General features: G+C 47.3%; 1 protein-coding gene across 6 annotated transcripts in view; it reads left to right on the top strand.

Annotated features, from left to right (window-relative positions):
- abca3b (ATP binding cassette subfamily A member 3b) overlaps positions 1–27,086 on the top strand; it is a 58,857-nt gene that overhangs the window by 17,775 nt on the left and 13,996 nt on the right. For all 6 annotated transcript variants that reach the window (XM_088936298.1, XM_088936297.1, XM_088936300.1 and 3 more), the window contains 18 exons: positions 806–933; positions 1,257–1,422; positions 2,591–2,841; positions 4,378–4,494; positions 5,259–5,379; positions 9,806–9,979; positions 10,442–10,623; positions 14,118–14,264; positions 14,742–14,871; positions 15,046–15,200; positions 16,035–16,190; positions 17,789–17,999; positions 18,844–18,994; positions 21,757–21,855; positions 23,908–24,106; positions 25,099–25,405; positions 25,673–25,943; positions 26,667–26,871. In XM_088936298.1, coding sequence (XP_088792424.1) covers positions 806–933; positions 1,257–1,422; positions 2,591–2,841; positions 4,378–4,494; positions 5,259–5,379; positions 9,806–9,979; positions 10,442–10,623; positions 14,118–14,264; positions 14,742–14,871; positions 15,046–15,200; positions 16,035–16,190; positions 17,789–17,999; positions 18,844–18,994; positions 21,757–21,855; positions 23,908–24,106; positions 25,099–25,405; positions 25,673–25,943; positions 26,667–26,871 — 3,170 coding nt within the window. The remainder of the gene's footprint in view (positions 1–805; positions 934–1,256; positions 1,423–2,590; positions 2,842–4,377; positions 4,495–5,258; positions 5,380–9,805; positions 9,980–10,441; positions 10,624–14,117; positions 14,265–14,741; positions 14,872–15,045; positions 15,201–16,034; positions 16,191–17,788; positions 18,000–18,843; positions 18,995–21,756; positions 21,856–23,907; positions 24,107–25,098; positions 25,406–25,672; positions 25,944–26,666; positions 26,872–27,086) is intronic.

Here is a 27,086-nt window from a genome sequence, read left to right on the forward strand (position 1 = left end):
CCGTTGCTGTCCATATGTTCTTTTGGCACAAGGTTAAATTTAACAGTAACATGACCTTCAGAAAATGGGATCGCTTGATTTATTCTTTATGAGGCCAAATTAAAAAGGCAAAGAAAGTAATTCTTAATCTGCAATCTCTGTCTTGTACCAGCCTGTCAGGTATTTTTATTACTTTATTTTACCGGCTGTGCAAATTGAGAAATTCTCATTGGCGGTGACCATCTAGAGACCCATTTACACAGCAGAGCATTTACTTTCTGTTCTTAAGCAATTGAAATAAACTTAGAATAAAACTTCCCATATAATTAAAGTTACTGGTAAATTATAGATGTGATAACTGCGTTATTACTAAATTGCCAGAAAGTTTAATCTAATAACTTCTAACAGGAGCAACGTCTTGAGACATAATCTCTGGTTATCTGATATTACCCTACACCTACGTTTTTTAAGCAGATTGTGCAAACTGATAATGATTTTTTTCTCCCCTAAACTGTGTTCCTGTAAGGTCAGGCAGTCTTCAGATTTTGGTTACTGCTACATCTGTTACCTGATCTCATTATGGGTTAAGTTGGACAGATGCATGTGATACGTGGAAAAGCTTGGATAGGGGTGTATATAACTGAACCAGATGAACAAGGTGGGATCTTAGGAGATTGAGGAAGACCCCGACAGACTGTACCACTCCCCAGCAGCTGGGTTGAGCTTCCTTCTGCACCGTGCGGTTGCATTGCGTGCTATGTGGAGCCCGTTGTGGAAGCAGCCTGTTTTGCTCATCAGTCTCGTGGTGTTCTGTGTGATCCTGCAGTCCGCGGCTTTGACACCGAAGCAGACTTTGAGCAGTACGTGAAGTCAGACCCGGAGTCGGGGAAGATTCTGGCAGCGCTGGTGTTTGAGCATGCCTTCAGCCATGAGGACGAACCTTTACCTCTGCAGGTAAGAAATGGGCCGGCTCTTCAGAGCGCTGTATCTTTCCCGTCGTCCTCCACATCCTCTCTCGGCATCTCGGTGTCCTTTTGTCCTTGTTTCCGGGTCGCGTCGCCGGCCATCTCCCAATCTTGGGGTCACGTTGCTATCCGACCGTGCCTGGGACTCTCCGAGCAGTCAGCACCCAGGGACACTCTCAGCTCCCTGCGACACTGCAACCCCACTCCCCCTGGGGAGTACTGTATATCCCATGACAAGCACCATTACCATGAGGGGGCAGGAGGCCTGGAGGGTTTTTGAGCTGACTCTCTTGTTCTTTTCTTCCTCTGAAGGTGAGCTACCACCTGAGGTTCAAGTACAGCCCCCGAAACGCCCCACCAGCGGAGAAGTCCGAACTGAATCCCAACAATGACCGCGACTGGCACACGCTCAGTCTCTTCCCCCTGTTCCAGCTGCCAGGGCCCAGGGAACCCAAATACAAAACAGGCGGAACCCCAGGTAATGACCACGGATATTCTCCTTCTTCGTCACGACAACTTACGAAGCACGCCAGTCGCAGCTTTCACTAAGAGGTGACTTTCTGAGCGATCGTTTTTTTTCTGCTTAGTTGCACAGTTCCCGGCAAATCCGTCCCATCAAGAAAAAGCTCAGATCTCTGAAACGTGACAGAGGAAGTGTGAGGGAACAGTCCTTGATAATACCCTTTTCAAGTGACCTCATTTCCTTCTCGTTGTTTTGGGGGTATTCTTTGCAGAAATTAATCCTTAAAATATATCCTTAGAATACGACATTGCCCGTGCACGGAAAAGAAAGTGTGATCTGAATATTCAGAGCATGTGACGTGTTAAAAAGTAACCGTGGAAAGTCAGTAAAATGCTCTTCTTTTCTTCTCCAGGGGAAGGAGGTGAATTTAAAAATTAGCCTCTGATCCCACTGCCTCAGTATTGCCTGAATGACCAGGCTTGAAACGAGAGGTCTTTAGGTTTAATTTCTAGCCAATAGTTGTCCAAAGTTTCAGTAGTTCTGTCAAAAAGAAAGAAGGGTGAGGTGAGATGCGAGACATCTTCTTCCACATTCTTGGGTATCCTGTCTCCTGTTTTTCCACCTGAAGATGACTGATGTAATGGCGCCGGAAGGAGAAAAATTGGTTCCTAAAAATCTTTTTTTCTCCACGTGCAGCTGAGCAAAACTGAATTTCCCTTCGGGCTTCTGCCCCGCCCCGGCTCAGGGCAGAGCAGCACCAAGGCAGTTTCCCTCCAGGGCTCTGGCCTGTGATGGGCTACTCTGTCATTTGAAAAAAAATAAAACCCAAAAAGAAACAAAAGCCAAGCAGGTCCACTTGCGCCAGACCTGAAACTCTTCAAGAATAGTAGCCAGCAGGCCATCTGTGATATTGCTGCACTTAAAAGGGGGAGAATGTAAGTGAACTTCCAGTAATATCCTGTCAGGGATAATTTCATGGTACCTGATTGTGGAAAAAGCCCTCGCCCCATGGACAGCAGTCTCTCATCAAAAGTTAAGTGCAGCTCCCGCTGCCCACCAAAGATTCATTTGAGGCCCGGTGTAGGCTGAGCACTTCAAGGCCTAGTGGCAAGAAATAGGTGAAAATGGCACACTGCCGCCGGCCGGGAGCTGTTGTGATCTCGGCGCCTCCTCCACGCTGCAGGCTACTACCGCGAGGGATTCCTGGCCATCCAGCACGCGGTGGACAGGGCCATCATCCGCGCCCACGACACGGGCTCCCTGCTGGACCGGCTCCACGTCTGGCTGCGGCGCTTCCCCTTCCCGCCCTACATCAACGACCTCTTCATCCTGGCCATCCAGAACCAGCTGCCCCTGCTGCTGGTGCTCAGCTTCACCTACACGGCCCTGAACATCGTGCGCGCCGTGGTGCAGGAGAAGGAGAGGAAGCTGAAGGTAACGGCAGCCCCGCCCGTTTACAGCCCGGTGACCGCGGAACGTGGAGGTTTTTAATGCAGCCCCCGTGTTCACCTCGTCCGTTTAGCTTTCCTGTGTCCCCTTGCGCAATTGCGATGTTCTACAGGCAGATTTTTGACGCCTTAAGACGACCGGTCCCACGCAGGGACAGATTTTGGTGTTCGTTGGCCCTAGGCGCTTTCACTCCAAAATGTGCGAAAAGAGGGGTGAACGCCATTTGAATGACATCGATTGACACGATGCACTTTAAACTATTCTCATGCTAAACCACGTTATTGAGGGAGCGACCATCACTTCCATACTTTCTGGAACAGCCGCTAGATAGCGTCTGATTATTGATTTGGAGCACCTAGAGTCGATCACAAGCTCGTTTCAGCTCGTTTTTCATCAGTCACTAGTGATTCCCTCCTTCTTAGGCCCTTAATATTTTGTCGGCCCTAGGCACTGGTCCCAAGAGTTATATGTGAAACGGCCTCTTTCACGCCGTGATGCCATCTGTGCTCTTTATATCACGGTCTGCTCTGACCTAGATGACAGGGCCGTCCAGTCCTGGTCCTGGAGGAGCTGAGTGTCTGCAGGTGTTCTAGGTCTATTAAAAGCACCGGCACTCCTATAAGAAGGGAAACTAATTGCTCCAGTTAAGTTGATGATAAACTTACCTGGATGAAGCGCTGGGTTGGAATAAATTCTTGATATTGCTACAGGCCCCCCAGGACCAGGGCTTGACACCCCTGCTGTATTGTCTGAGCCAGTATCAGTGTGAAAGTAAAGCCTGACATTTCTCTGTTTGAAACATTTGCAGCCCAGAACAGTATTGTGGAAAAGTAACAAACAACAGGAAAGCAGTTGTGTTTGTTTTGTTTTCTCAAGTACGAGTGTACACACTCACCTACAACATGTAGTCAAGTCAATTGGTACCTGAGCACAATTCTGAATCATTTAAGTGTTTAGCTTCTATGGCATCTAAGTGAGAGAAACTCTGGGCTCCACTGTTTTTTTTTTGTGTGACTTTTTTATGCCGTTGACAGCAGTGTTTGGGTTGAAATAACATCTTAGTGGATGTGCTTGTCAGACAGTCGTGTTTGCAACTAAAAATGTACTTCCTTTCCTGCAGGGAAAAAAAAAAGTAAAAGTACCTTTTTAAATCTTGATTTCCTTCAATATGAATGTGGTCTGATTCCTCAGATCACAACAGAAGTTTTTTTTTTTAATCAAAATCCTACTGCAGTGTCATAACGTTATCCTTAAAGTTTGAGCATAAGCCGAGGAGCAGAGATCTACAGCCTGATCTGTGACATGAGGACATATATAAAATATCTAAAGGTCCATACTTTCATCCGTTAAACCTGTCCAATTCTCACGATCAAGGCTGGCCAGTGCAAGTCAGGAGCCGGTTCTTCAGAAGGAAGCAGTGGGCTGGTGAGAGAGGGGTTGACAGCTCTACTGGAGGTCTGGAAGGCCTGTCTCGTGCCGGGAAGCAGCCTGCAGTGACACTGCTGTGCGCTTGTCTTTCAGGAGTACATGCGGATGATGGGCCTCAGCAACTGGCTCCACTGGTCCGCCTGGTTCCTGATGTTCTTCCTCTTCCTGCTCATGTCTGTCTTCTTCGTCACTCTGCTGTTCTGCGTGAAGGTCAGTGAAGGCCGGGTTCCCACCGTTGTCATTATTAGCTCTCGGGAGACAAAATCGCCATTATGCCATCGTTCGAAATTATAATCCTTCGCATAATGGTGATCTTGGATTTATAGCCTGAAGGAAGGGGTCTCTTTTCTGTACAGTAAAGGAACGTAGCTCTGCGACACTTTGCCGGTGCGTTTCCTGGTCAATAGCAGTGCGTGCAAGTCTTAAATGCCAAACGCCTCTGCTTCTCCCCACTGTTTACTTTGATTACTGTTACTTCATATACTTTCTCACAACAGGCACTTGTCTCCCGAATCCCACAAAACAAACCAAGAAAAAAAAAGACTCAAGCCATTTTTAGCATTCCAGCTAAGGGGGGTGGGTGTACTGAAAATAAACTGAAGTCCAAGCTAAACAAAGTTTAGATAAACATTCGCAGTGACAGAGGGAGGTCCCTGGAGTTATTCCTTGTAAGTGATTTGGGAACAACATCTGAAGTATATCATCAAAAGTTTGCAAAGCAATATTAATGAAAAGCACAATTATTTGGCCTAGCAGGTTCTTTTGCATCATGCAGGGTCTGATGTAGATGCTCATGTGGGTTGCATGTGGGTTCCACCCCAATGGGGGTGGAAGCACCATTATAAAACGTGCTCATTCTTCTGCTGCTAGATTGGCATTCTCTAGGACGGGGGGCTGTGTAGCTTATTATTTTTCTGGGGCCCAGTGAGACACTGCTCTGATGGCAGCGCATGTGTGTGTCTGTTACCTTCCAGGTGAGCCCCAACGGAGCAGTGCTGACGTACAGCGACCCCACCCTGGTCTTCGCCTTCCTGCTGACCTTTGCCGTGTCCACCATTAACTTCAGCTTCATGATCAGCTCCTTCTTCTCACGAGGTGGGTCAACTCCCTCGCAGGTGGGAGCCCCCTGGGAGGGGGGATTCGGGGGGGGTGGGCATTGGATGACGCTGACTGTGGAAAAGAAAACCCTTTGACCATGTGGGTTCAGCGCTTTCTGGACCGACAGAGCTGAAAGAAGCCGATTCCACCTGATCTATATTCTTCATCTTCTGCTGAGCATGAATACATAAACACGAATGTCATTTGGATTATTTCTTTTTTCTTTGCCAAATAGGGAGAACCTTCATATGAGCAATTTACATGATAAAGGCTTTAGCAAGTGTGCGCTGTTGCAGATGGTTGTTTCTGTGAGGCCCTCCAGCCCCATAATGGGAAGTGTTGGAGTTTTGCTCTCTCCTCTTATTCGGTCGTGTTCATACCTGCATCATGTCTGCTCATTAATCTGGTTAAAAGCTCTTCGGGGAGGGATGTGTAATTGAGTTGACTGCAAGCTCTTTCTCCTCCACGCAGAAGACTCTTCTCCATACACTAGAAAGTGGCTTCCAACATGAAAGTGCATTTCAAACTGGGAACTGCAAGTGCGTCTTTGCCCTAAGAGTGGTGGGAGTGTGGAACAAGCTACCCGGCTATGGTGATTGAATCCAATACTCTGGGTTCTTCAGAGAAACAGCTGGATGAGATCCTAGGATCAAGTAGCTGTGAACTATTAAACAGGCTAGAGGGGCCAAATGGCATGGTTCTGGTGTCTTTGTAAGGGTAGTTTGGTCAGCAAGGGGAGTGCCGTCTCTCCCGGAGCTTTGTAGAAAAGTCTCTCCCGGAGCTTTGTAGAAAACAAAGGATCGTGGTCAGCAGAGTAAATCGCAGGCTTTGGAGCACGTTTCACATCACTTGCCGCACTAGATGAAGCCAAAGTTAATATATCGCACATGTGGGCCATTGTGACACCACCTCACACGTCATGTCACTGAATCTCTGACATGCCAGTTGAATAGTCTGATAATGGCTGGACCATAGCGGGGGAGTTTCCTTAGCTTGTGAAGCCATTATTGAATTTAAGCTCTCTGCTGTTGCTTTTGACTCATTTCTGATGCTGTTCAGAGAAAATGGAGACAATTAGCTGCAAAGCCCTGTGCCGATTTTGTTCCAGGTGAACTTTGGAACGGCACAATTGAGCGGTGATTGAAATTGGACTGTTATTGCTGCAAGGTGCAATCATCAAGCTCTTTCACAGGTGTGGTATTTGCCTCTGGTTTTAAGGAGGGGATAATGGCAACTATTCAGTTTTCTGATGCAGGACTACGCAGCACATTCTTAAATTGGGCTCCTAAAAAACCCCCAGCAAGCCTGTGAACATCAGCAGGAAAGCGTTAAAGCACTATACAGCACTGTTTTTCATGTCCAGTCCCTACAAAAAAGTATATTTTGTACATTTTAATGTGAGGATAGTGGAAATTTGAACTGGTTCAAGTCAAACTGCAGAAATGAAGGCTTGCCTGTCACAATCGCCTGCACCTGTCCTCCCATGAGCTTCATTGGGAATGGGGCTAATCATGTTTTTCTTCTGGGGTGAACTTTTGACCCCTCCCAGGAAAATACTTAATACTCAAGCATGCTCTTGGCCTTTCTGATCCCTGTGACAACCTTATTGTTACTGGCTCGAAGACAAGGCTTATTGGCCCTGATGATTGGCCATTATTTATGTGATGGTTATTTTTGTTTTGCTGATTTTGTCATTGTCATTTTATCATTTTAAAATTGCCATAATTTTTGCAATGCTCTTTGCTGGCAGAAGCTTTAGTGTTAAAGAACATTTCTGTGTTCAATAATATTGTAATAGTGTATTTTTGTTTTATTACAGCACTTCAATGATAACGATAACAGTTCTTTGTGCAAATTACCCTATAAGAGTGTGTTCCAGCTTGCATAAATGGTAGTTGTGCAGAACATGTTATTGGTTAGTGTTATTGATTATGTGATAACGACCTTAAATCTTGACTATCTGGCATATTTGGTTATCCAACTCTGCTAATTCGTCAGGGATATTGGATAATAAAGCTTTTACTAAGCCAGAATCATTGCTATAAATTATATTAATTTAAAGAGGTAGTCTAGACATGATAATAATAGCATTCAATATCCTCAAGGGGACCCAGAGGACTTCTTCAAAATCAATAATGACACATGAACCAGAGGACACAAGGGAAGTGCTTTCAAAACAGGGAAAAGGAGGCCCTTCTTTACCCAAAGGGTGGTGGGAGTGTGGAGCAAGCTGCCTAGCCAAGTACTTTGAGGCCTTTAAGTAATGTAGGGAGATGTGGATTATTTATACTACCTAATAATAATATTGATATGAATGTTCTTGAAGTTTGTTACCCTCCTTTCTCCCCAGCACAATACCCTCTGTCAGACTGGGAAAGAATGTTAAATAGCAGTCTTTATACTCATTTATATTTATAATGCTTGTTGTTTTGTGATGACTGGCAACTTTATTTCTGAGGATCTTTGTATGTTTGTAAAAAACAATAAAACACAAGTCATAAAAAAGATACATGTGCTTCGGCATCATTCAAGATGAGATCCTCAAACTAATTAAACTACTTACTACCAGATGGGCTACACAGCCCAGATAGCGTCCTTCTGTTTGTTACCTTTTGATGATCTTAATGCATCTCTCTTATATTTCACTAATTACTTCACCGCATCTGCTAATTTAGTTGTAGTTATTGATTTCATAACCTTATACTTCTTATGTTGGCCAATAATTACACGGTGCAGATTTGCATTCTCGGGTGGGCGCTACATCAGCCATTGTCCAGTCAGTGGGAGCTAGCCCTGTCCTGAGGTGCGTTGCTAGCATATAACAGCAGTGCCTCTTAGGATTGATATCTTGTGTGAAAGTCCATGTGCAGTATGTCTTTGTAAAGAGCAATCCAGGGTTTGGGAGCAAAAGCATTACTTATATCTGCTACAATGACATGATTTATAGAATACTAAAAATGTGACAAGTAAAAAATATAGATCCAGTCCATGCTCTTGTGCATTGAAATAGAAATGTGGGGTTTACTTGTTCTCTCCTCTCGGCTGTACCTTAAAAGTGAGAACTTTCTGCATGTGTGACAGACATGAGACGGTGGTTTCAGAACAGTAATTGTGTGAAAAAAAAGAAACATGATCTGAACATTAAATTATATCAAAAGGCAAAATGAAAAGGCAAGATTCACGCTCTTTTGTGTGCTTTTTTCAAGCCCGCAGGTCTTGAAAATCTTTTATCTCCATGGCAAAAAAAAAACAAGCTGTATTGAAAATGTGCTATTGCCGAAAAGAAAAAGAGTGATAAAAACTGGGGAGAGGACAGAATGTCGGAAGCTGACTGTTAATGAGACAAAATGGCCTTTGATATCTAAAAAACAGGTCGATTTCATAAGGACTGGGTCTTTATTCTTGTCCCTTTTGTGTGAAACAGTGATTTTTCTGAGCCATCACATACTGTACACTGGCTCTTCAAGAACCAGCTAATTAAATCTGTAATTAAGCAAAGCTCTGTGTTCTCCTCCTCGTCTTTCTCCCTCGGAGTAATGGAGTGAAACGAATTTTCTTTGTTGCTCTGTGCGCTCTACAATGCCCTGAATTAGACATCATCACCAGTGACTTGCTTCCCTGCTAAATAAAGACACGTTGCCCAGATCAAACTACAGCTGTTTTCGTTTTTCATGTATTAAATTCTTTTGATTTAAATTTCTATGTGCTGATGAATGGTACTGCATTAGAAGCATGGTAGCTAAGGCTGAAAAGCCTTTTGCAAAGCACTTAGCCTCCTACACTGGCAGGCTGAAAGAGCTTTATCCTTTTTTTGTGGATTATGTCAAGCATACAGTAGTTTTAAAAGAACCCATGTCATTGGCTTCAACAATGTGGATGAGCCCCGTGTTCCAGTCTCCTACAACCCTTTGTGTAAAGCAGTGCCTTTTGGCTTGAGTCCGAAGTTCACTTCTCCTTAGTTTTCACTTCTGTTCCTTGATATCTCTTTCATTAAATGAAACCAGATTGTGCAAACCCAGGGAACTGTGATCAGGTCCAAGTAATCAGGATCTGAATTTAGAATCTCATCCAAAGGGTACTATGTTCTGCAGTTCACTGTCACAGATCACTGTAGTAGGGCATTAGATTGACCAGCAGCAACCTGGATTTCCATAGAGGTCTTGTCTGTACTTAACAGTGCTAACTTTGCTCAGCTCCTGAGTTCTGATGAGACCAGTTTACATTTAAAATCCTTCGCTTCCTGTGCATCTTTTGAAAGAAAAACAACTTTGTTGTTGCCTCTGAGCCAGTTACCAGTATCTCCCTCGGAAACATGTTGTGCCCTGGTCAGTAAGAGAAACTGGAAAGTGTTTCTTCAACGTGCAGTGGGAACTTCCCCTGGAGTCCGACAGCTCTTGAGCCTGTACCTCTTTTTTCTTCCTAGCCAATGTGGCGGCGGCTGCGGGCGGCTTCATCTACTTCCTGTCCTACATCCCGTATGTCTTCATCTCTCCACGCTACGACCTCCTGTCTCATCCGCAGAAGGTGGCCGCCTGCCTCATCTCCAACGTGGGCATGGCCATGGGCTCCCAGCTCATCGGAATGTTCGAGGGCAAAGGTCAGCGAGTGGCGAGATGGGTGGGGGGTTAGGATTAGAGTCTCTGCCCGTTTTTAGAACGACTAAGAAGCTGCAGATCTCAGGAGTCCGTGAGCGAGTAAGAGCTGAAGACCTTAAGACTTCAAATTTGACTGTCAGCTCAAGGAAGCACTCATGTACAGTGTGTAGAACGAGAGCTCACCTGGAAAGAAAGCCAGACCAGGAGCAGGAGGAGAGAAGAGAAGATGGGCTTGTATCCTGTTGTGTTGTGGCTGGGCAGAGCTGAGGAGCTGGGAGACTGCTGTTCGATGGTCTGGGTTCTGGTTTGATAGTTAATTGATGGTTAACTTGCATAATGTTCCCAATCAGTGCACACCAGTGATTTAGGGTGATCTTTAAGATGGACTGGGCAGGTGGGGAGGGGGCGCTCTCATGGTGCGGGATGCTGAGCCGAGCTCTTCCTGTGTGTGCGTGTGTGCTCAGGCACAGGGATCCAGTGGAGTAACCTGTTTCAGCCGGTGACTGTGGATGACAACTTCTCCCTGGGCCAGGTGATGGGCCTGCTGCTCCTGGACTCCTGTCTGTATGGGCTGGTGGCCTGGTATGTGGAGGCTGTTTTCCCTGGAGAGTATGGGGTTCCTCTTCCCTGGTATTATTTCATCCTGGTAGGTGCACCTTTCCCAGCCTTTCTATCGGGGGGGGGGGGGGGGGGTCGGATGGCTTGAAAACTGAGCATGTTTGGTTTTGGCTTAGCTCCTCATGCTGACATTTAAAGGATGTCTTTTACATTTGGTTTAAAAAAATACTCTTAATTTTAAAACCACTGCTTTTTGATGCTTGAAGGAAATAGATACGTTTTTATCCCCATTCCCTGTTGAACGTAGACTGTTGAAATAATGTGATCACGTTTTTTTGGCATTCTCTAATCCGTAAGATGTGTGTGGTCAAGCAAAGCTTGTACTCTTGGTGAAAATATGCTCCACTGTTTTGACATCTCGGGAGCACTGAAACTATGCCTGTGGTGCCACGAGTATTTTTTTTCCCAGTGTGTAAAAGACAAAAGAGCGGTATTAACTCTGCTGTTTTTAAGTCCCTTTTTTGGTTTTTGAACATTGGTGGTGACCTTGCTTGGGCAATTGATAATGAGCAGGATCAATTAAGGAACTATTGAGCTGGTTGTATTAAAGTGCAGCACCGCCAGGTCATCTCATCGCAGGTACATTATGTATTCAAAATCTCGGTTATAACCTCTTGTATGTTCTCGGTGGGCTTGGGTGAAGGTAGTCAGGTCAGTCTGAGCAGAAGGAAGATCCTCTAGACTTGGAGTTGGTCAGACTTGGTTAAAAAATCACTATAGAAAAATGAAACTTTTCTTTTAAATCACATATCAGTGCAATCTTGAAAAAAGGTACGGATTCCATAGCAGGAAATGTGCTTGTTTGTAATTAGGAAGAGGTTATCACTTCAGGGAAATTAAAATACACAAGACATACCGTATGTGTCATTGTAGAATGATAATGTACAATCCGGGTTTAACGGGTTATCTAGTATAGTTCCTGAGACGGGTCTAACAACTATTCTGGGCTGGTTTTTGAACTGTGCAGATTGTGCTGTTGCTAGGGAACTTGCCCAGTGAGTGATGGGCTTTGCTCTGGGCCTTCCTTTGCAGTGAGTGTTGTTTTCATGAATGGACTCCTAGAGATTAAAACAGTGGCACTGTAAGCAGGTTTTTTTTTTCTTGACTAAAATGTTGCTTTTATAAGACCTAAAACAAAATGCTACTATAGTTTCTTAATAATTGCTTAACTTTTCGTGCATTGTGATCTCACGGGGGGTTGTGTAAGCATTATACTCATTATGAAAGGTGTAGTCATGCCTGAAAACAGCTCATTTACTGTAAAACAGTTCATATTAAATATATATATATATCATATTTTTAGCTAGGCTCTTTTAAATAATTGTAGAGCAAACTCTTTTTCTTGTATTAACATACAGGTTTCGTATTGTGATGGATTTGGGGATATCGTGTTTTCCTGGCAGGGCACCATGAGTTCTCTTTCAGTAGTTGCATTATTAATGTTGAGAATGGAATGGCAGTCTTAGCACTCTTAGCCTGGGAGTCATGCCCAGCTCTAATGTCCAAGAATCATCGCTACTGCATGTTTTGGTACACCTGTTGGAAAAAGAACTGGAAAAATCAGGAACTGCGCATGGCCATTTCCCATTGTGTAGCTGTGGTATGCTTTAGGGAGTGTGCATAATTCCATTATCTCTGTAGCATTTCAGTGATTATTCACCAGGAAGACAGGCTGATCATATTATAATTTCAAATGTTTTTTCCTGCCTTTTTGCATAGGTACGTACCTTAATCTAAACTGTTTCAGTGTATTTTTTTTTTCAAATCTTTTGGTGAGCAAAGATCAACAGATAGCTGTGCTAGGTGTACCCCCTTCTGGCTTAATTAAAGAACTGCATCTCTTTAATTGTCAAAATGTTGGTAAGATAAAAGCTAATTAATTATACCGCCCACCCACGCTCGAAATTCATTTCCATAATACCAAAGCAGATTTGTTGTAGCAGAATATCTCCTTTTAAATAAACTGCTAGTCTCAACCTTAGAGGTTAACAATTATTAAAGGCATTTGCCTTTCTAATTTATAATTAACATGATAAAAGATGCTTTTATGTTTTTTAACACAAGATGAAATTGCTGTGAAGAATTGCATTCTGCCTAGAGACAGAAGTGTAGAGCTCTCTTCTCGATGAATGGGAGGTGAGAGTCTTGTCGCTAAACTGCTCCTGGAGCTGCTACCTTCTGGCCTGGTCAGAACGCCAAAGGGTAAAGGTTCAGGATTCAGTTGTTTATATTGCTTATTCTTCTGTAGATTATTCAAGATTTATCTTGTAGATACTTTACAGACGTGACAGAAAAATGGAGAGGTTGATTTCTTTTATAAGTGATCTAAAATAAGTGATCTAAAATAAATCCAGCTGCTTGTATCTGCTTGCAACATGCAGAATATACTGTAATTCTGAGTAATATTAAAATTTTACCTGCCAAACCACAGTTCCATTATCATTTTCAGCTTCGATCACATCATTGCAAAAAAAACCATTGATTCTGTGGGAGGCGCAGTCTCAATCCTTTCTGTTTTTAGAAGCCAGTTTTAATAGACAAGACTTAAAGATCCAAATGTCTTATGTGGAAAGCGGAATAACAGATATTCAACATTGTTATAGTTTTGAAGATACAGATGAAATGAACCCTAGGGGCTACTTTAGGATCCTCCTCGAAATCAGTTCCTGAGGACATGGGTGGAGTGCTGTAATCATTTAGGCCTGAATCATGTGGACTATTTTTACACAAAGAGTTGTGGGTGCCTGGAGCAAGCTGCTCAGACACATTGTAGAAAAAACATTTCCTTTGAATCCTCCAGGAGGCAGCTTGAAGAGATTCTTTGATCAGCTGGCTGCTAGCAAAGACGCTAGGTGCTAGCGGCTGATGTTTCTGTCAGTGGTTTGCATTAATACTACTTGTGACAAAGAGTGCTAGGTGTCCATGTGCCGCAGGATGAAAATGACGTCGTACACATACTCTTCCCAACGATTCTGACATGTGCTTTAATAAGCAGTGCTTTGTATGCATTTTTTAGTTAGCTTTTACGTTGTTTTGATTTAAACTCCGGCCAAGTCTGCGTGCCTTGTAAACATTCATTGCTGGTTTAGCAAACAGCTCCTTAGAAACATGTAATAATGTGTTTGTCCACAAATGTAGTTTAATAGCCTTTGGTAGTCACTGCTTGCTGATATGTTGCTGTTGCAATCTCCCTCCGTATACCCGTATATCTCCCTCCTTATACTCAGGATCCTGTATCCATCCTGTTAGCTTATTCGGTGGGAGTTAGGGATCTACTGTAGCACTAGGTATCACTATCGCTGTTGAAAGGGATAGGAATGATCTGGGAATAATGCAGTTTAACACTCCTGACCAGGGGACAGCTGGTCCTGAGATTAAGTGGAAACTGGGGGCCATTCGCAACAGAATCCTGGCCCCTCTTCAAAACATCACGGGTGTCCCCCAGATTGTGATGGGGAGCTGTAGAGAGTGTCAAATCAGATCCTAAGCGCGTGTCGGTGTTTCTCCGTGGCTCTCTCCCAGCCTTCCTACTGGGGTGGCACCCCCCGTCTGGCCCTGCTGAAGGAGAAGGAGGAAGAGGAGGATGCAGAGAAGGCGCTGAAGGGCGAGTTTATCGAGGAGGAGCCGGCAGGCCTGGTGTCGGGCATCAAGATCAAACACCTCGCCAAGGTAGGTACCGGCACCCCACTGCTGGCTGGCTTTTGACAATCCTCAGGTCAATTGATTTACTTTGTTTATTTTGACGTCTCCCGTTCCATCTCCCCTCCGCTGGGACTTGGGATGCCTCTCATGAATCTGACACGGAGTCAGTGAGGTGAAGACCGCAGCCCGTGTCAGCAAAAGTGCAGTTTTTAAGCTGTCGTTTGACAAAGATTCATGAAGTGTTTCTCGACTTGCTTGCTGCAAAGACAAGATTTTGTGTTTTATCGTATTCCGGGCACAGGAAAGCCAGGAATGGAATTTGGCTGCTGTGTTGCAGCATTTTGCGCAGACGTGCAGTGCATTTTGGGAAAATATATACGTAGGGGAAAAAAAGCAGAGCCAGTAGTAGGCATTGCAGCATTTCTCCTCTGCGCGAGTAATCAGTAAAGTATTGGCAACCTCATCCCGAATTGCTTCTGCAGTGACGTTATTTCTTCGCTGCAGGTTTTCAAGGTGGGCAGTAAGACCCGTGAGGCAGTGAGAGACCTGACCGTTAACATGTACGAAGGGCAGATCACGGTCCTCCTTGGACACAATGGAGCTGGGAAGACCACCACGCTGTCCATGCTGACCGGTGAGAGGAGACTCTTTCATCAGAGACACCCGTTCGGGGGATTCTGAGCTTGTTTGAACAACCCGGTGTAAAGACATTCTAGTGATGCCGGAAGGTCTTTGTAGAGATCACAGCACAGAGAGTCGCAGCACAGTTCAAAGAAGAGGGTGATGGGGCCTTGTCTCTGTCTCGCAGGGCTCTTCCCCCCGTCCAGCGGCCGGGCCTACATCAGCGGCTACGACATCTCCCAGGACATGGCCCTGATCCGCCGCAGCCTGGGGCTCTGCCCGCAGCACGACGTCCTCTTCGACAACCTCACTGTGGAGGAGCACCTGAGCTTCTACGCGCAGGTATGTGGTGAATGCAAGTACGTCCTGTATCAGCGTATGGCAGCGCAACAGTCCTGTTCTCCGGGCTGCAGTACTGCAGCTGCGGTCAGAGGAAAGGAGGATATGGTGTACTGTTATAAAAACAAGGATTTGTGATTTTGTTTTCGTGCATAATTAAAGGAGTGGACACTCCACTCAAAGCGCTTTACAGGTAATGGGGTCTCCCTTCCACCGCCACCAACGTGCAGCCCCCATCTGGATGATGTAATGGTAGCCATAGTATGCTCCCCACCCCAGCTATCAGTGGGGAGGAGAACAGTGATGAAGCCAGTTCAGATATGGAAATGATTAGGAGGCCACGATTGGTAAAGATCAATGGGAATATTGGCCAGGACGCAGGGGTAACACCCCTACTCTTTTTGAGAAACGCCCTGGGATTTTTAATGACCACAGAGAGTCAGGACCTCGGTTTGATGTCCCATCTGAAGGAAGGCGCCTTTTTACAGTAGAGTGTCCCCGTCACTATACGGGGGCATTAGGACCCACACAGACCACAGGGTGAGCGCCCCCTACTGGTCCCACTAACACCTTTTCCAGCAGCAACCTTAGTTTTTCCCAGGTGGTCTCCCATCCGGGTGCTGACCAGGCTCACACCTGCTGAGCTTCAGTGGGGTGCCAGCTGGGAGTTGCAGAGTAATATGGCTGCCGGCAAATATAACTTTATGATTTACAGTCGCATTTATGATTGTTTCTTCCAAAGTGCTCAGGAATATAAAGCAATTTTGACTATTTCTGGAAATGGCCTGGCCCCCCCCGTTTCTCAATACGGCCATTTATCATCTCCCTCCCCTACAGCTGAAAGGGTATCCCCACGAGAAGACCCCCGAGGAGGTCGACCGCATCCTGCGCATCCTGAACCTGGAGGATAAGCGCCGCGCCCACTCCAAGACTCTGTCCGGCGGGATGAAACGCAAGCTGTCCATCGGGATTGCCCTCATTGGGGACTCCAAGGTGAGCCTCTGGGGCAGGAGTCCCTCTGGTGTCTGCTGGCTTCTGGAGATTCACCCCACCTGAGTAGCCCGTTCAGCACTTTCACCCATTTTCTCAGTTAGTGATAAAAGGGATTTTTCTCAAGGTCTTTTGATGACTGAAAAAATCTACAGTTACCTATACAAAACCTGTCAGCCTGGTTATATGTATTAACATTGATGCTTTAATAAAATAGACCAGCTACACAGAGCTCAGGGGGATGTCAAACCAGAAGACTGCAGACTCCAGGAATTGCGTTGGACACCCTAAGGGCCAGAGGGCTCAGTCCCACACTACCAACGGTCACTGCAGTAACGGTGAAGGGGGTAGAGCTCCTCTCTTAAGGCTGTTTGCTGAGTGAGAGCCATGAGGTCTTTCATTGGCCTCCAAGTCACAGGAGTCTGTCTAATTCATCAGCTGCTGCAGGTCACCTGGGAGAAGGATCCAACTTGTCATCTTTATGCGCTGAGATATTGACTGGAACCCTGACCCACTCTCCCAAACCCAGGCTGTTTCTCCAACTCAGTTTTGGGTCAATTATCTTATGGTTATGATCTAAAAAAAACAAAAGTTTTAAGAGAGCATTGAGCATTTTTACCTTTTAAAGCCTTTGTAGATATGACCTTATTAATTTGGGATGTCTGCAAGAACAGTTATGTCAAGTTCACTCTCAAGACTTAGAATCCAGCCTGACTTTGAGGTGCAGTCCAGAGCTCCCTGTATTTTTTCATTGCCGTTTTATCTGCACTGGGATTATTGGTGTCGCAACACATTTCAGACCCTTGCATGCATCCTGCATAACTCAGTTTTGATTTTATGCTCTTACTGAGTGCAGCCTGATGGATATGTGAAATTTTTAGGCGGTCTTTTTAGTGCTCATGATCAGTCACTTGTGAGTGTTCTCTTTTGAATCTGCGAGTGCTGGTTTTGGATTTCCGCGTCCTCAGAGTCATTTAAATCACAGCAGGAAATGGCTGCTGCCCCACCAGGTGACGAAAGATGCGCTTTGTTCGAAAAGACTGATGTTCACGAATGACTTTGCAGTGGGGAGCTGCGTCAGCATGCGTAGGCTGCAAAGGAACAAGTAAAGGTTTATTCCATGCTGAAAAGAGAAGAAAAAGACCGCAACATTTCAGCTGTGGAGCCTTCTTCGGGTGTCGATTTCCATGTTTTCGTCTCTTTTCAGCACGGAATAAACCTGTACTTGTTCATCAGAGTTATGCAACTTAAAAACTGCAGCGAGCTCCCCAGAAGCTCCCTGCTTGACGTTAATCCATCGTTACCTTCGATTGTAGGTCAGCTGGTCTCCTGTGTCATATGCTCTTACTGTCGCACAGGGATGTGAATAGTTGTGTGAGTTTTGAAAGCCCATTCCTAGACGAAGACCCTCATTATACCAAAACTTTGACCCACCTCCCCGAAACAAATTGAAAAACCTCGGCTTCATAGTACGGGACCACTGGGTCAAAGGCGGGCATGTGTAGCAACCAGAACGCCGCAGTGAGGCCGCAGGATGTCGTTTGCAGCTGGCCAGCGGGTGGGTGTTTTAGCAGTGTGCCTCCTCCTGCCGCCCGTGCCAGGTGGTGATGCTGGATGAGCCCACGTCGGGCATGGACCCCTCCGCCCGCCGCGCCACCTGGGACCTGCTGCAGAGCCAGAAGCAGGGCCGCACCATCCTGCTGACCACGCACTTCATGGACGAGGCCGACCTGCTGGGCGACCGCATCGCCATCATGGCCCAGGGGGAGCTGCAGTGCTGCGGGTCGCCCCTGTTCCTCAAGAACAAGTACGGTAAGAGCCCGGCACCTCCTTTTCCCCGCACCGTCTGGGGCATCCACTGCGCCCCACGGCTGTGCATTTTCCAGAGTTTCCAGAGAAAACGTAACCAATCTGTAGCAGAGAATTCGGTACTCATCAATTGGGTGTATGTAATTGCTCCTCTGACTTGACCAAGTTCATACCTTACCGCACAGAGCTCTTACTCTGCCTTCACCGCCTCATAAATCAATTACATGGGAATAAAGTGTGGTTGGATTTAATAGACTTCTGGAGCACACAGTTGTAAGAGCATAAGAAAGGTCACAGACCATCCAGCCCGTTTGGTAGTTTAGTAGTTAATCGATCCGAGGAGCTCAACCGGCTGTTTCCTGAAAGAAGGCAGTGTCTCGTCTTCACCAACATGACTGGGTAGGTTGTTCCATAGTCCTACAACCCTCTGGGTAAAGGAGTGCCTCCTGTTCTTGGATTTAAATGCGCAGTTTCTGCGTAGTTTCCCCTCGTGCCCTCTGGTCTGTGTTTCGTTGTTCATTCTTACAGCGTTCTGCTGGGATTTCAAATGCTTGTGTCCCTTCTGTTGAAAGCTTAAAAAGGTTCAGTTCATTCGGCCTGTCAGTGTAGTTTGTTCCGTTCAGCCCAGGAATGACCTCCTCTGGACTGCTCTTAACTCGTCCAGCTAGGCCACACAACACAATATTGCAAAGCGGTAGAGGCTTTCAGCAGATGCATGCAGTGGGAGTTCGGGAGAATGTTTCAGTGCTGAAGGCAGGCGTGATGATGTAAAGATGGGATGAGATCTCCCCGGTCCAGCGAGCAGCGCGCTCCATGACTGTGGTGTCCCTGTTGATTGTGATTGCAGGCGCGGGCTACCACATGGTGATAGTGAAGGACTCCCTGTGCAACGTGTCGGAGATCACACGGCTGGTGAAGATGTACGTGCCCAACGCCACCTTGGAAAGCAGTGCAGGAGCCGAGCTGTCCTATATCCTGCCTAAGGAAAGCACCAGCCGGTAGGTATCGATAATACCGAATAAAATACCGCCCCCCTGAGGACAAATAAGGAAATGCTGCAAGTTATGCAGCTGTTACCACATATTTAATGTGTTATAACAATAATAATAATAATAATTGCTTACACTTATAAAGCACTTTACAGGTAATGGGGATCCCCTATACCACCACCAATGTGCAACACCACCTGGATGATGTGATGGCAGCCATAGTGTGCCAGTACACTCCCCACACACCAGCTATTAGTGGGGAGGAGAACAGAATGATGAAGCCAATTGATAGATGGGGATTATTAGGAGGCCATGATTGGTAAGGGCCAATGGGAAATTTGGCCAGGGCATCGGGGTTATACTCCTACTCTTTTCGAGAAACGCCCTGGGAGAGAGAGTCAGGACCTCGGTTTTAACATGCAGTTTTGATCAATTTTTAAAGAATAATGCCAAGATGTGCAGCTAGGCAGGATCACTACTGAGGTGCAGCAGTCTGAGTGACTTGCACTGTTCCCTGGATTTAATTCTGGACTGCCAAGATGTTGCTCCCGCTATCCGTAAACATGATTCATTCTGTTCCCATCTCTGGGAAGCACTCCTGGCCCGATCCGTAGCTGTTTGTTAATCATTCCCCGGATTACGAAAAGAATGGGAAAAAAACAGCTCGGAAAGTGACACTTTAGTAGTCTGTAGTAACCTTCAAATGATGTCTGTGGGGTCGCATAAGAGCTCTATTTCACGTTGGCATTGGGCTTCCACACCCCAGGAAATAAGTTCAGATCTTATTACACGTTAATGAACAGCTTCTTGGTTTTACCGATGCAGCGACAGCACAGACTCCTCTTATTTTCAGATTATTTTCTCGCGAAAACCCCCGGTCTCAGTCTCAGTCTTACATTTAATACCCACTCAGTCTGCTCTCTTCCCTGCTGCCCTCTGTGTCGTGATTTACTGTTTTCTCCTGTGTATCATATACTGGCAGGTTGATCACTTCACACGATGGATATAGAGAATGTTTAAACGTCATCCTGTTCCATAATTTAGATAGTCCCAGTTTCATAATTCAGATAGCCCTATGCAACTGTGGTTTGTATTTACAAGAAATCAAAAAGTAATTAGTGTAAGTGGATGTAAAGCAGCTTAATGCTTCATAAAGTGTGTAATCACAAGGCCTTTTTGGTTTGCCTTCTTTTCAAGCACTAGCTGCATATATAGTAATTTAAAAAGGAAGTACAATATTCTTTTATTTGTCACAATTACACAATTTCAATTGCAGTACAAACATTTATTGTTCAAACTTCTGGAAAGGAAAAACATAAAAGCTCAATTCTTTCAAGCCCTATACACGGTAAAAGGAGTAAAAATGCAGAGCCTGGAGAAGTGCTTATGTGATTTTTCAGAAAAGCTTTTCAAGGATTTTAATCACTTTAGAGCACTTTAAGCTATGTATCTCCTCCCTAGACTGCTCCCAGTACCTTTCTTATTTAACATACTTTAATAGAACACTAGTCCACAATTTCTGGACGAGAAAACGTAACCAATCGGTAGCAGAGAATTCGGTACTCATCAATTGGATGTATATAATTGCTCCTCTGACTTGACCAAGGCCTAACCTTACCGCACAGAGCTCTTACTCTGCTTTCGCCCCCTCATAAATCAATAGTGTTATTTTTAAACTGGCGATTTTCTTTAAAGAAACTGAAGCACGCCCACTATCCTGCATTGAACCCATTTAGTAATATTCCATAACGGGCGCAGGAAGATGAAAAAAGTCCTGAGCCAGACGAAGGAAACTCTACAGACTGTAGCTGCTACATCTGCCCGTGGCAGAGGTCTCCAATGCAGGCTACAAGTAGACAGTGTGCCGCCGTTTAATTCGTGATACTCGAAAACGTTTGGAAAACTAGGTTAGTTCAGTGCTAATGTCCAAAAGCAATGACCGTGTGAGGCTATGTTTATTTTCTATGTCTTAATTTTAGAAGCTGAGTACAAAAGCTTTATCGATAGCAGCTCTTTCCAGTCCTGGTCCTGAAGGCTCACACACCGGCCGGTTTTTGTTCCAGCCCAGCTTTCTCAGTTAAAGAGCTGAACCCTTAATCGGTTTCATCGCAGGATTCCTCTGACCGGTGTTGACTCTTTTTGAACATGGAGGTGGCCCTTTAGCTATTGCATTTCATAAGTAAAACGAAATCTCACGCTACTGAGTAAAAGAAAGGCTTGCAAGTGTTCCATTCAAGCAACTTGCTAGGTCTGTTAAGGCTTCGATTAGGTAATTTATACGGGCTGTAAGGAAAGCCAGGAGATTGGGAGCCCCTCGTCTATAGACTTGGCTGTTCAGGTACAGTATGTGCAACATGGGCAGCAGGGAGCCGTATCTGCCTCTCCTACAGTGGTGGAGTCTGAAAATTTGGATCCCTTCTAGTTAGCAGAGAGTTGTGGGAAAACGTTAGAACAGTGGTTACAAATCAGAGGAGGCCATTTTGCACATTGAGCCTGTTTGTGCATCCAGCTGTTTCTTAAAAGATCCCAGGGTATCGGCTTCAACCACATGGCTGGGGGAGCCTGTTCCACACCCCCGCCACCCTTTGTGTAGAGTGTTCCTCCTGTCCCGATTGGACAGGAATCACACAGGAGTTCAACTGCCGGAATCATCCACTTGTTTCTGGAACGTGCTCCCAGTTTGCAGTCCGTTCGCACATCCACGTCCTTTCCCCTGGGGCCGGGCCGCGCACGTTTCCCCGTCTCCATGTTCTCCTTTTGCCTTCCTGCAGGTTTGAGCTGCTGTTTGCGGAGCTGGAGCTGAACAGAGAGGGCCTGGGCATCGCCAGCTATGGGGCCTCAGTCACGACGATGGAAGAGGTTTTCCTCAGGTACTGGACCCAGCGCATCAGCCGGCACTAGTTCTTTTAGAGAGGATTAGCAGGTGGTGAATAATGCCATGGAAGCTTTTGGGTTCGAGCAACAGAATGCGGACTGTTGGGACCCAAAAGTCATATTTTGCAGGGTAATCCCTTTCCCTTTTCTTTTTGGTGAGCTCTAAATGAAACCGTAGTGCAGCTTTGTAGTGCAGCTTTGAGATCGAGGTGGTGCGGTCTCGCAGGGCTCGAGCCCGGTTTGCTCGAGAGCCGGTGGTGACCGCTGGGAAGCACTGGCGCTCTGCGAGCTCGTAGGGCGCGTTCGAAAGCCTCCAGTCACTGCTAGACAGGCGCCTGCGATAGCGAGGGCTGCGGGGAAGAGTATAAACTGGTCTTCTCGTCCGTTTGTTCTGGACGGGGAGTCCTGGCAAGTTGCTTGTAACTGGCGATGACGCTGACGGGAAAACCATTCCGAACTCTGGGAAGAAGCGGGAGCCAGAGCCCTGCGACGGGTTAGGGAGGATCTTCCGCAGGGTCCCCTGGGGGTGTGGGGGGGGGGTTGAAGGAAGGGAGAGGCTCGTGTGTATCTGCCAGCGCCAGCAGTGAGCGCCGACTCTCCACAAGCCGTGATGAAGCTGAGCACCGAGGGTCACGCAATCCGACGGTCGCTAAACGCTACAGAGGCGAAGAGGGCCCAGCGGCCTTCAGCTCCTTGTGGGTTTTTTGTGTTCGTTTGTCTTTTTTTTTCCCTCTTTTGGTTGAAGTTCGTTAATAGCTCCCCGAGTGCCCTCTTATTCCTCTCAGGGCTGCCATTAGCGGCCAGAGAAATGCAAGGAAAGGATTGTATAAAGAACGAATGCACATGGGCTCCGTTTTACCTCGTTGAGCAATCAGTGCTGGGGCTCGGCGAGGCCTCCTCCCTGGCGAGAAAGCAGAAAGCGCAGATGATAATGTACCGACCTGCACACGATGGAGCCGTGTGGCTCACAATGAGAGAGACTTGAGTGGTGGACCTTGACATTTCTGAAGTTTAAAGCAATCAGCGCTACACTGCAGTGGCTCTGGAGTGGTAGCCTGAGAGTGCAGCTCAATTAGTTTGCATTCACCTGCGAATTTCCATTCGCACTGGAGAGACACAGCCAGCGCCATAGAGCTGGAACAGTGTAAGAACCGATTGAACACTCCGCCAATTACAGACCTGTGCAGTTAATGTTTAGGAAGGGGCTGGCTGTAGGGGTTGGAGTTGCTTTGCTTCTGGAGAGATGTGATCAAGCAATATCAGTTCAAACAGTTTGTTTGTTCCATTAGTTTGTAATGTGCTGTAGATCTGGAGGGCTTTCACAGACCAGGGTAAACTCACTACGCTAACTGTGGCTGCTGTGGTTGGCCAAGTGCCTTTGGATAGGTGAAAATGTCACTTCTCTCCCATCTGATAACAATTTCTTACACTTTTCTGGACACTCCACTCAAAGCGCTTTACAGGTAATGGGGTCTCCCCTCCACCACCACCAGTGTGCAGCCCCACCTGCATGATGCGACAGTAACACTAGTGCACCAGGACTCTCACCACAAACCAACTATCAGTGCAGAGGAGAACAAAGTTCGTAGATGGGGATTATTAGGAGGACATGATTGGTAAAGGCCAGGGGGAAATTTGGCCAGGACACCAGGGTAATTACTCTTTTCGAGGAAAGGCCGTGGGATTTTTAAAGACTACAAAGAGTCAAGGCTTTGGTTTTATGTCTCACCTTTTTTACAGTATAGTGTCCCCATCACTATACTGGGGCATTAGGACCCACATAGACTGCAGGGTGAGCGCCCCCTGCTGGCCCCACAAGCACCTCTTCCAGCAGCAACCTTAGCTTTCCCAGGAGTCTCCCATCCAGGTACTGGCCAGGCTCACACCTGCTGAGTGTCGGGGGGGTGCCAGTTTTGAGTTGCAGGGTGATATGGCTATGATATGATATATATTGATGATTGCTTCTCTGCCTTTTTGGCCACAGTCTGGTCCAGGATCCTGGTAGATGTAAACCAGGTGTTTTTCTTGTGTGTGTGTGTGCCGTGCAGGGTGGGGAAGCTGGTCGACTCCAGCCTAGACATCCAGGCCATCCAGCTGCCAGCGCTGCAGTACCAGCACGAGCGCCGGTCCCACGACTGGAGCATGGACGATGCCAGCAGCATGAGCGGCATGACGGATGTCACCGACTTCACGGACAGCGGGACGCTCATCTCCGAGGACGGCTCCAACATCAAGCTCAACACGGGGGTGCGAGAGCGCTCGGGGCTGAACCACTGCAGGGGGGGGGGCTGAGGAATGAGCGCCACCTCCTGGGTGGCAGTGCCCGTCTTCGAAGTGAATCCACGCCACCGGAGAGGGAGATGAGCAAATTGTGCTGGGTTGTAATTTTAAGAGTCTGCAGCTCTTAAAACCCTGATTGGAATAAGCCGCTGTACAAGGGGAGTCCTGTGCTGGGACGAGGGTAGAAGTCTGTAAAATAATGGACATGGCTCATTTACAGGGAGGGGTTGTGCAGCGGAGTGACGGGGCTCATACTCTGAGACAGTTAGAGGAGTGATGCCAGCCCCTCTGAAAGTTGAACAGTGTAGGATCCTGTCGGGGCAGAGATCCCAGTCTTGTGGCCTGGTGGGATGATCCGCCTTCTAGGGAGCAGAGCTGTGCGTGCGACTGGGGTAAATTCGCTCGTGCAACAGGGAGAGAGTATAGCTCTACACGTACGCCGCCAGGAATGTAGCTTTTCACACTACTTTGTCATGAAATTGAGGGGTTCTGATGGCTCCAATTTGCTCGGAGTTACAGCTTTAGTAAAAATTAGAGTAAAACCGCAAATGGAGGTATCTCAAAATCCCCTCATTGCCGGCGGGCAGCGATAGGTGGGAATTTTCGTCGCCAGTTTTCACCAGCAGAAGCAAAAGCAACGTGCACGAGAGCGAAAAAATTTGGGTGAAAAAGAAAAGCAGGAATTCCATTAAAGAGTCGATTAAAAAACTGCTCTCCTTTTGTTATGCCACATCTGGCAAGTAGTCAGTCTGGTATCACATACCAGGGCAGTGTCGCCCTTCTTGGTTTTAGGAGAATGTCTGAATCTGAGGCACGTGGGACTCTTAAGCTCGATGGCGGGCTTTGTTCTTCAGGCAGATACGGCTGTTAGATCAACAAAGAGGTTTGAAACCTCTTCGTTAAAGTCCTTTGTGCGCTCGGGAATTGACGGCTCCTCTCTCTCTCCCCCGCCTCGCCAGGCCAAGCTCTTCCTGCAGCAGTTCTACGCCATGTTCCTGAAGAGGGCGCTGTACAGCTGGCGCAACTGGAAGGTCATGGTGGCGCAGTTCCTGGTGCCGCTGATTTTCACCGTGCTGGCCCTGGTGGTGGCCCGCGCCTTCCCCGGGCCCCAGGACTCGCCCCAGCTGCGCCTGGCCCTGAGCCTCTACGGCCCCACCGCTGTGCCCGTGGCCCTGGAACCCGGGGCCGGCTCTCTGGCGGCGGCCCTGGCTGCGGCGTACCTGGGCCAGCTCCCGGCGGAGAAGGCCCGGGCCATAAACGTCTCCGGTGAGAGCCCAGCTCGTTGTCCTTCAAGAACAGCAGTCTGGGGGTTTGAAAGGAATTGACCTCCATCGAAATTTTATTTCAAGGCAATGCAAGTGCACAGTTAACAGCTCTTTTTCTATTTCTCTGTTGCTGCTTGTTCACAAAACCTTTAAAACCCTGCTGACAGATTGCGGCTCTAGCCGCTCCTGGCGCAGTGTGTCGGACCGGGCGGACGGTGCTCGGCCTTTCTGCCCAGTGCTTGAGTGCTGTGTTTGTCTCCCCCTGCAGGCCTGCCAGAGTACGTGCTGCGGGCGGCGGAGGACGCGGGCGGCGCCTTCAACGAGCACTGCGTGGTGGGCGCGTCCGTCAGGGACGGCCCCAGCGGGGTGGAGGCGACGGCCTACTTCAACAACCAGGGCTACCACACCCCTCCCACTGCGCTGCTGCTGGTGGACAACGCCATCTACAGGCTCATCGCGGGGCCCAACGCGTCCATCCGCGCCGGGAACTACCCCATGCCGCGGAACGTCTCGGAGACCGCCCGCGACGAGCTCACAGAGTAAGGAGCGGTCGGACCCGGTGCCGCGGCCCTTCGTTTCCAGGGGGCGCCTGTGGTGGCTCACTGCCAGCCAGCGCCTTGCCGCGTTGGAAAATTAAAGCGTGCCGAGTCGCTCGGCAGTTTCACTCTCCTTTCAGTTAAAATGGGCACATTTTAGACAATAAAAAGTGAAAATTAGACATGCTAGACATGCTTTCTTTTTCCAAACCAGTGCAAAATGGAATAAATTGTTAACAAGCCAGAACTCTCATGTTGTTTCCTTTCGTGAGATTCACACTGATAATCCTGATTCGTTAGACACGATTTTTGTTTCCCCAAAGTTGGTTTATCCTTAATTGTTCAGTTGTTCAACCTAAAATTTGTATGTGAGACTGCAAGGTTTGTGAGTTGTGAATTGAGACCCCCAAACACTGGGGCCCCGAGTTCAATTCCTGGGGTGCTGTCTGCGTGTAACTTGTTTGGTCTCACTGCGTTTCCTCCCAGAGTCCAGGTTAATTGGCTTCTGTTCAGAATTGGCTCTGGTGTGAGAGTGTGTGTGTCTGTGATGGACTGGCGTCCCGTCCAGGGTGTATCCCGCCTGGCACCCGTTGCTTGGTGGGATAGGCTCTGGCTCCCCTACGACCCTGTATTGGATAAAGCAGTTAGAAAGGGGATGGATAATCTTTGAAAGTCTGTAAAAAGTCTAGAAGGCTCTAAAGTTGCATTTCTCTCTCTCTGCCACAGGGGCCAGACAGGCTTTGCCATTGCCATTAACCTGATGTACGGCATGGCCTCCCTGTCCAGTACCTTCGCTCTGCTCCTGGTCACCGAGCGCTCCCTCAAGTCCAAACACGTGCAGCAGGTCAGCGGTGTCTACCTGTCCAACTTCTGGTTCTCTGCACTGCTGTGGGACCTCATCAATTTCCTGCTGCCCTGCGTGCTCATGCTGGTCAGTGTTTCACTCTTTCTCATTGGTGGACGATGCTTTAGTCCAAAGCGGCCTCTCTTTTGACCCGGCTAGGTATTGTACTGGAGCAATTCAGGTGAAGCAGCTTGTTCAAAGGTGCACCAGTCTTGTCACACCTGGGATTGGAACCCACCTCCTTCCAGTTACAAGCCCAGAAGCCCCGACAACGGCTGCGCCTTGGTGCTCCTTTTCTTCTC

Source organism: Atractosteus spatula, chromosome 18, assembly GCF_055471065.1.
Source record: "Atractosteus spatula isolate fAtrSpa1 chromosome 18, fAtrSpa1.hap1, whole genome shotgun sequence".
Classification (NCBI taxonomy): domain Eukaryota; kingdom Metazoa; phylum Chordata; class Actinopteri; order Semionotiformes; family Lepisosteidae; genus Atractosteus; species Atractosteus spatula.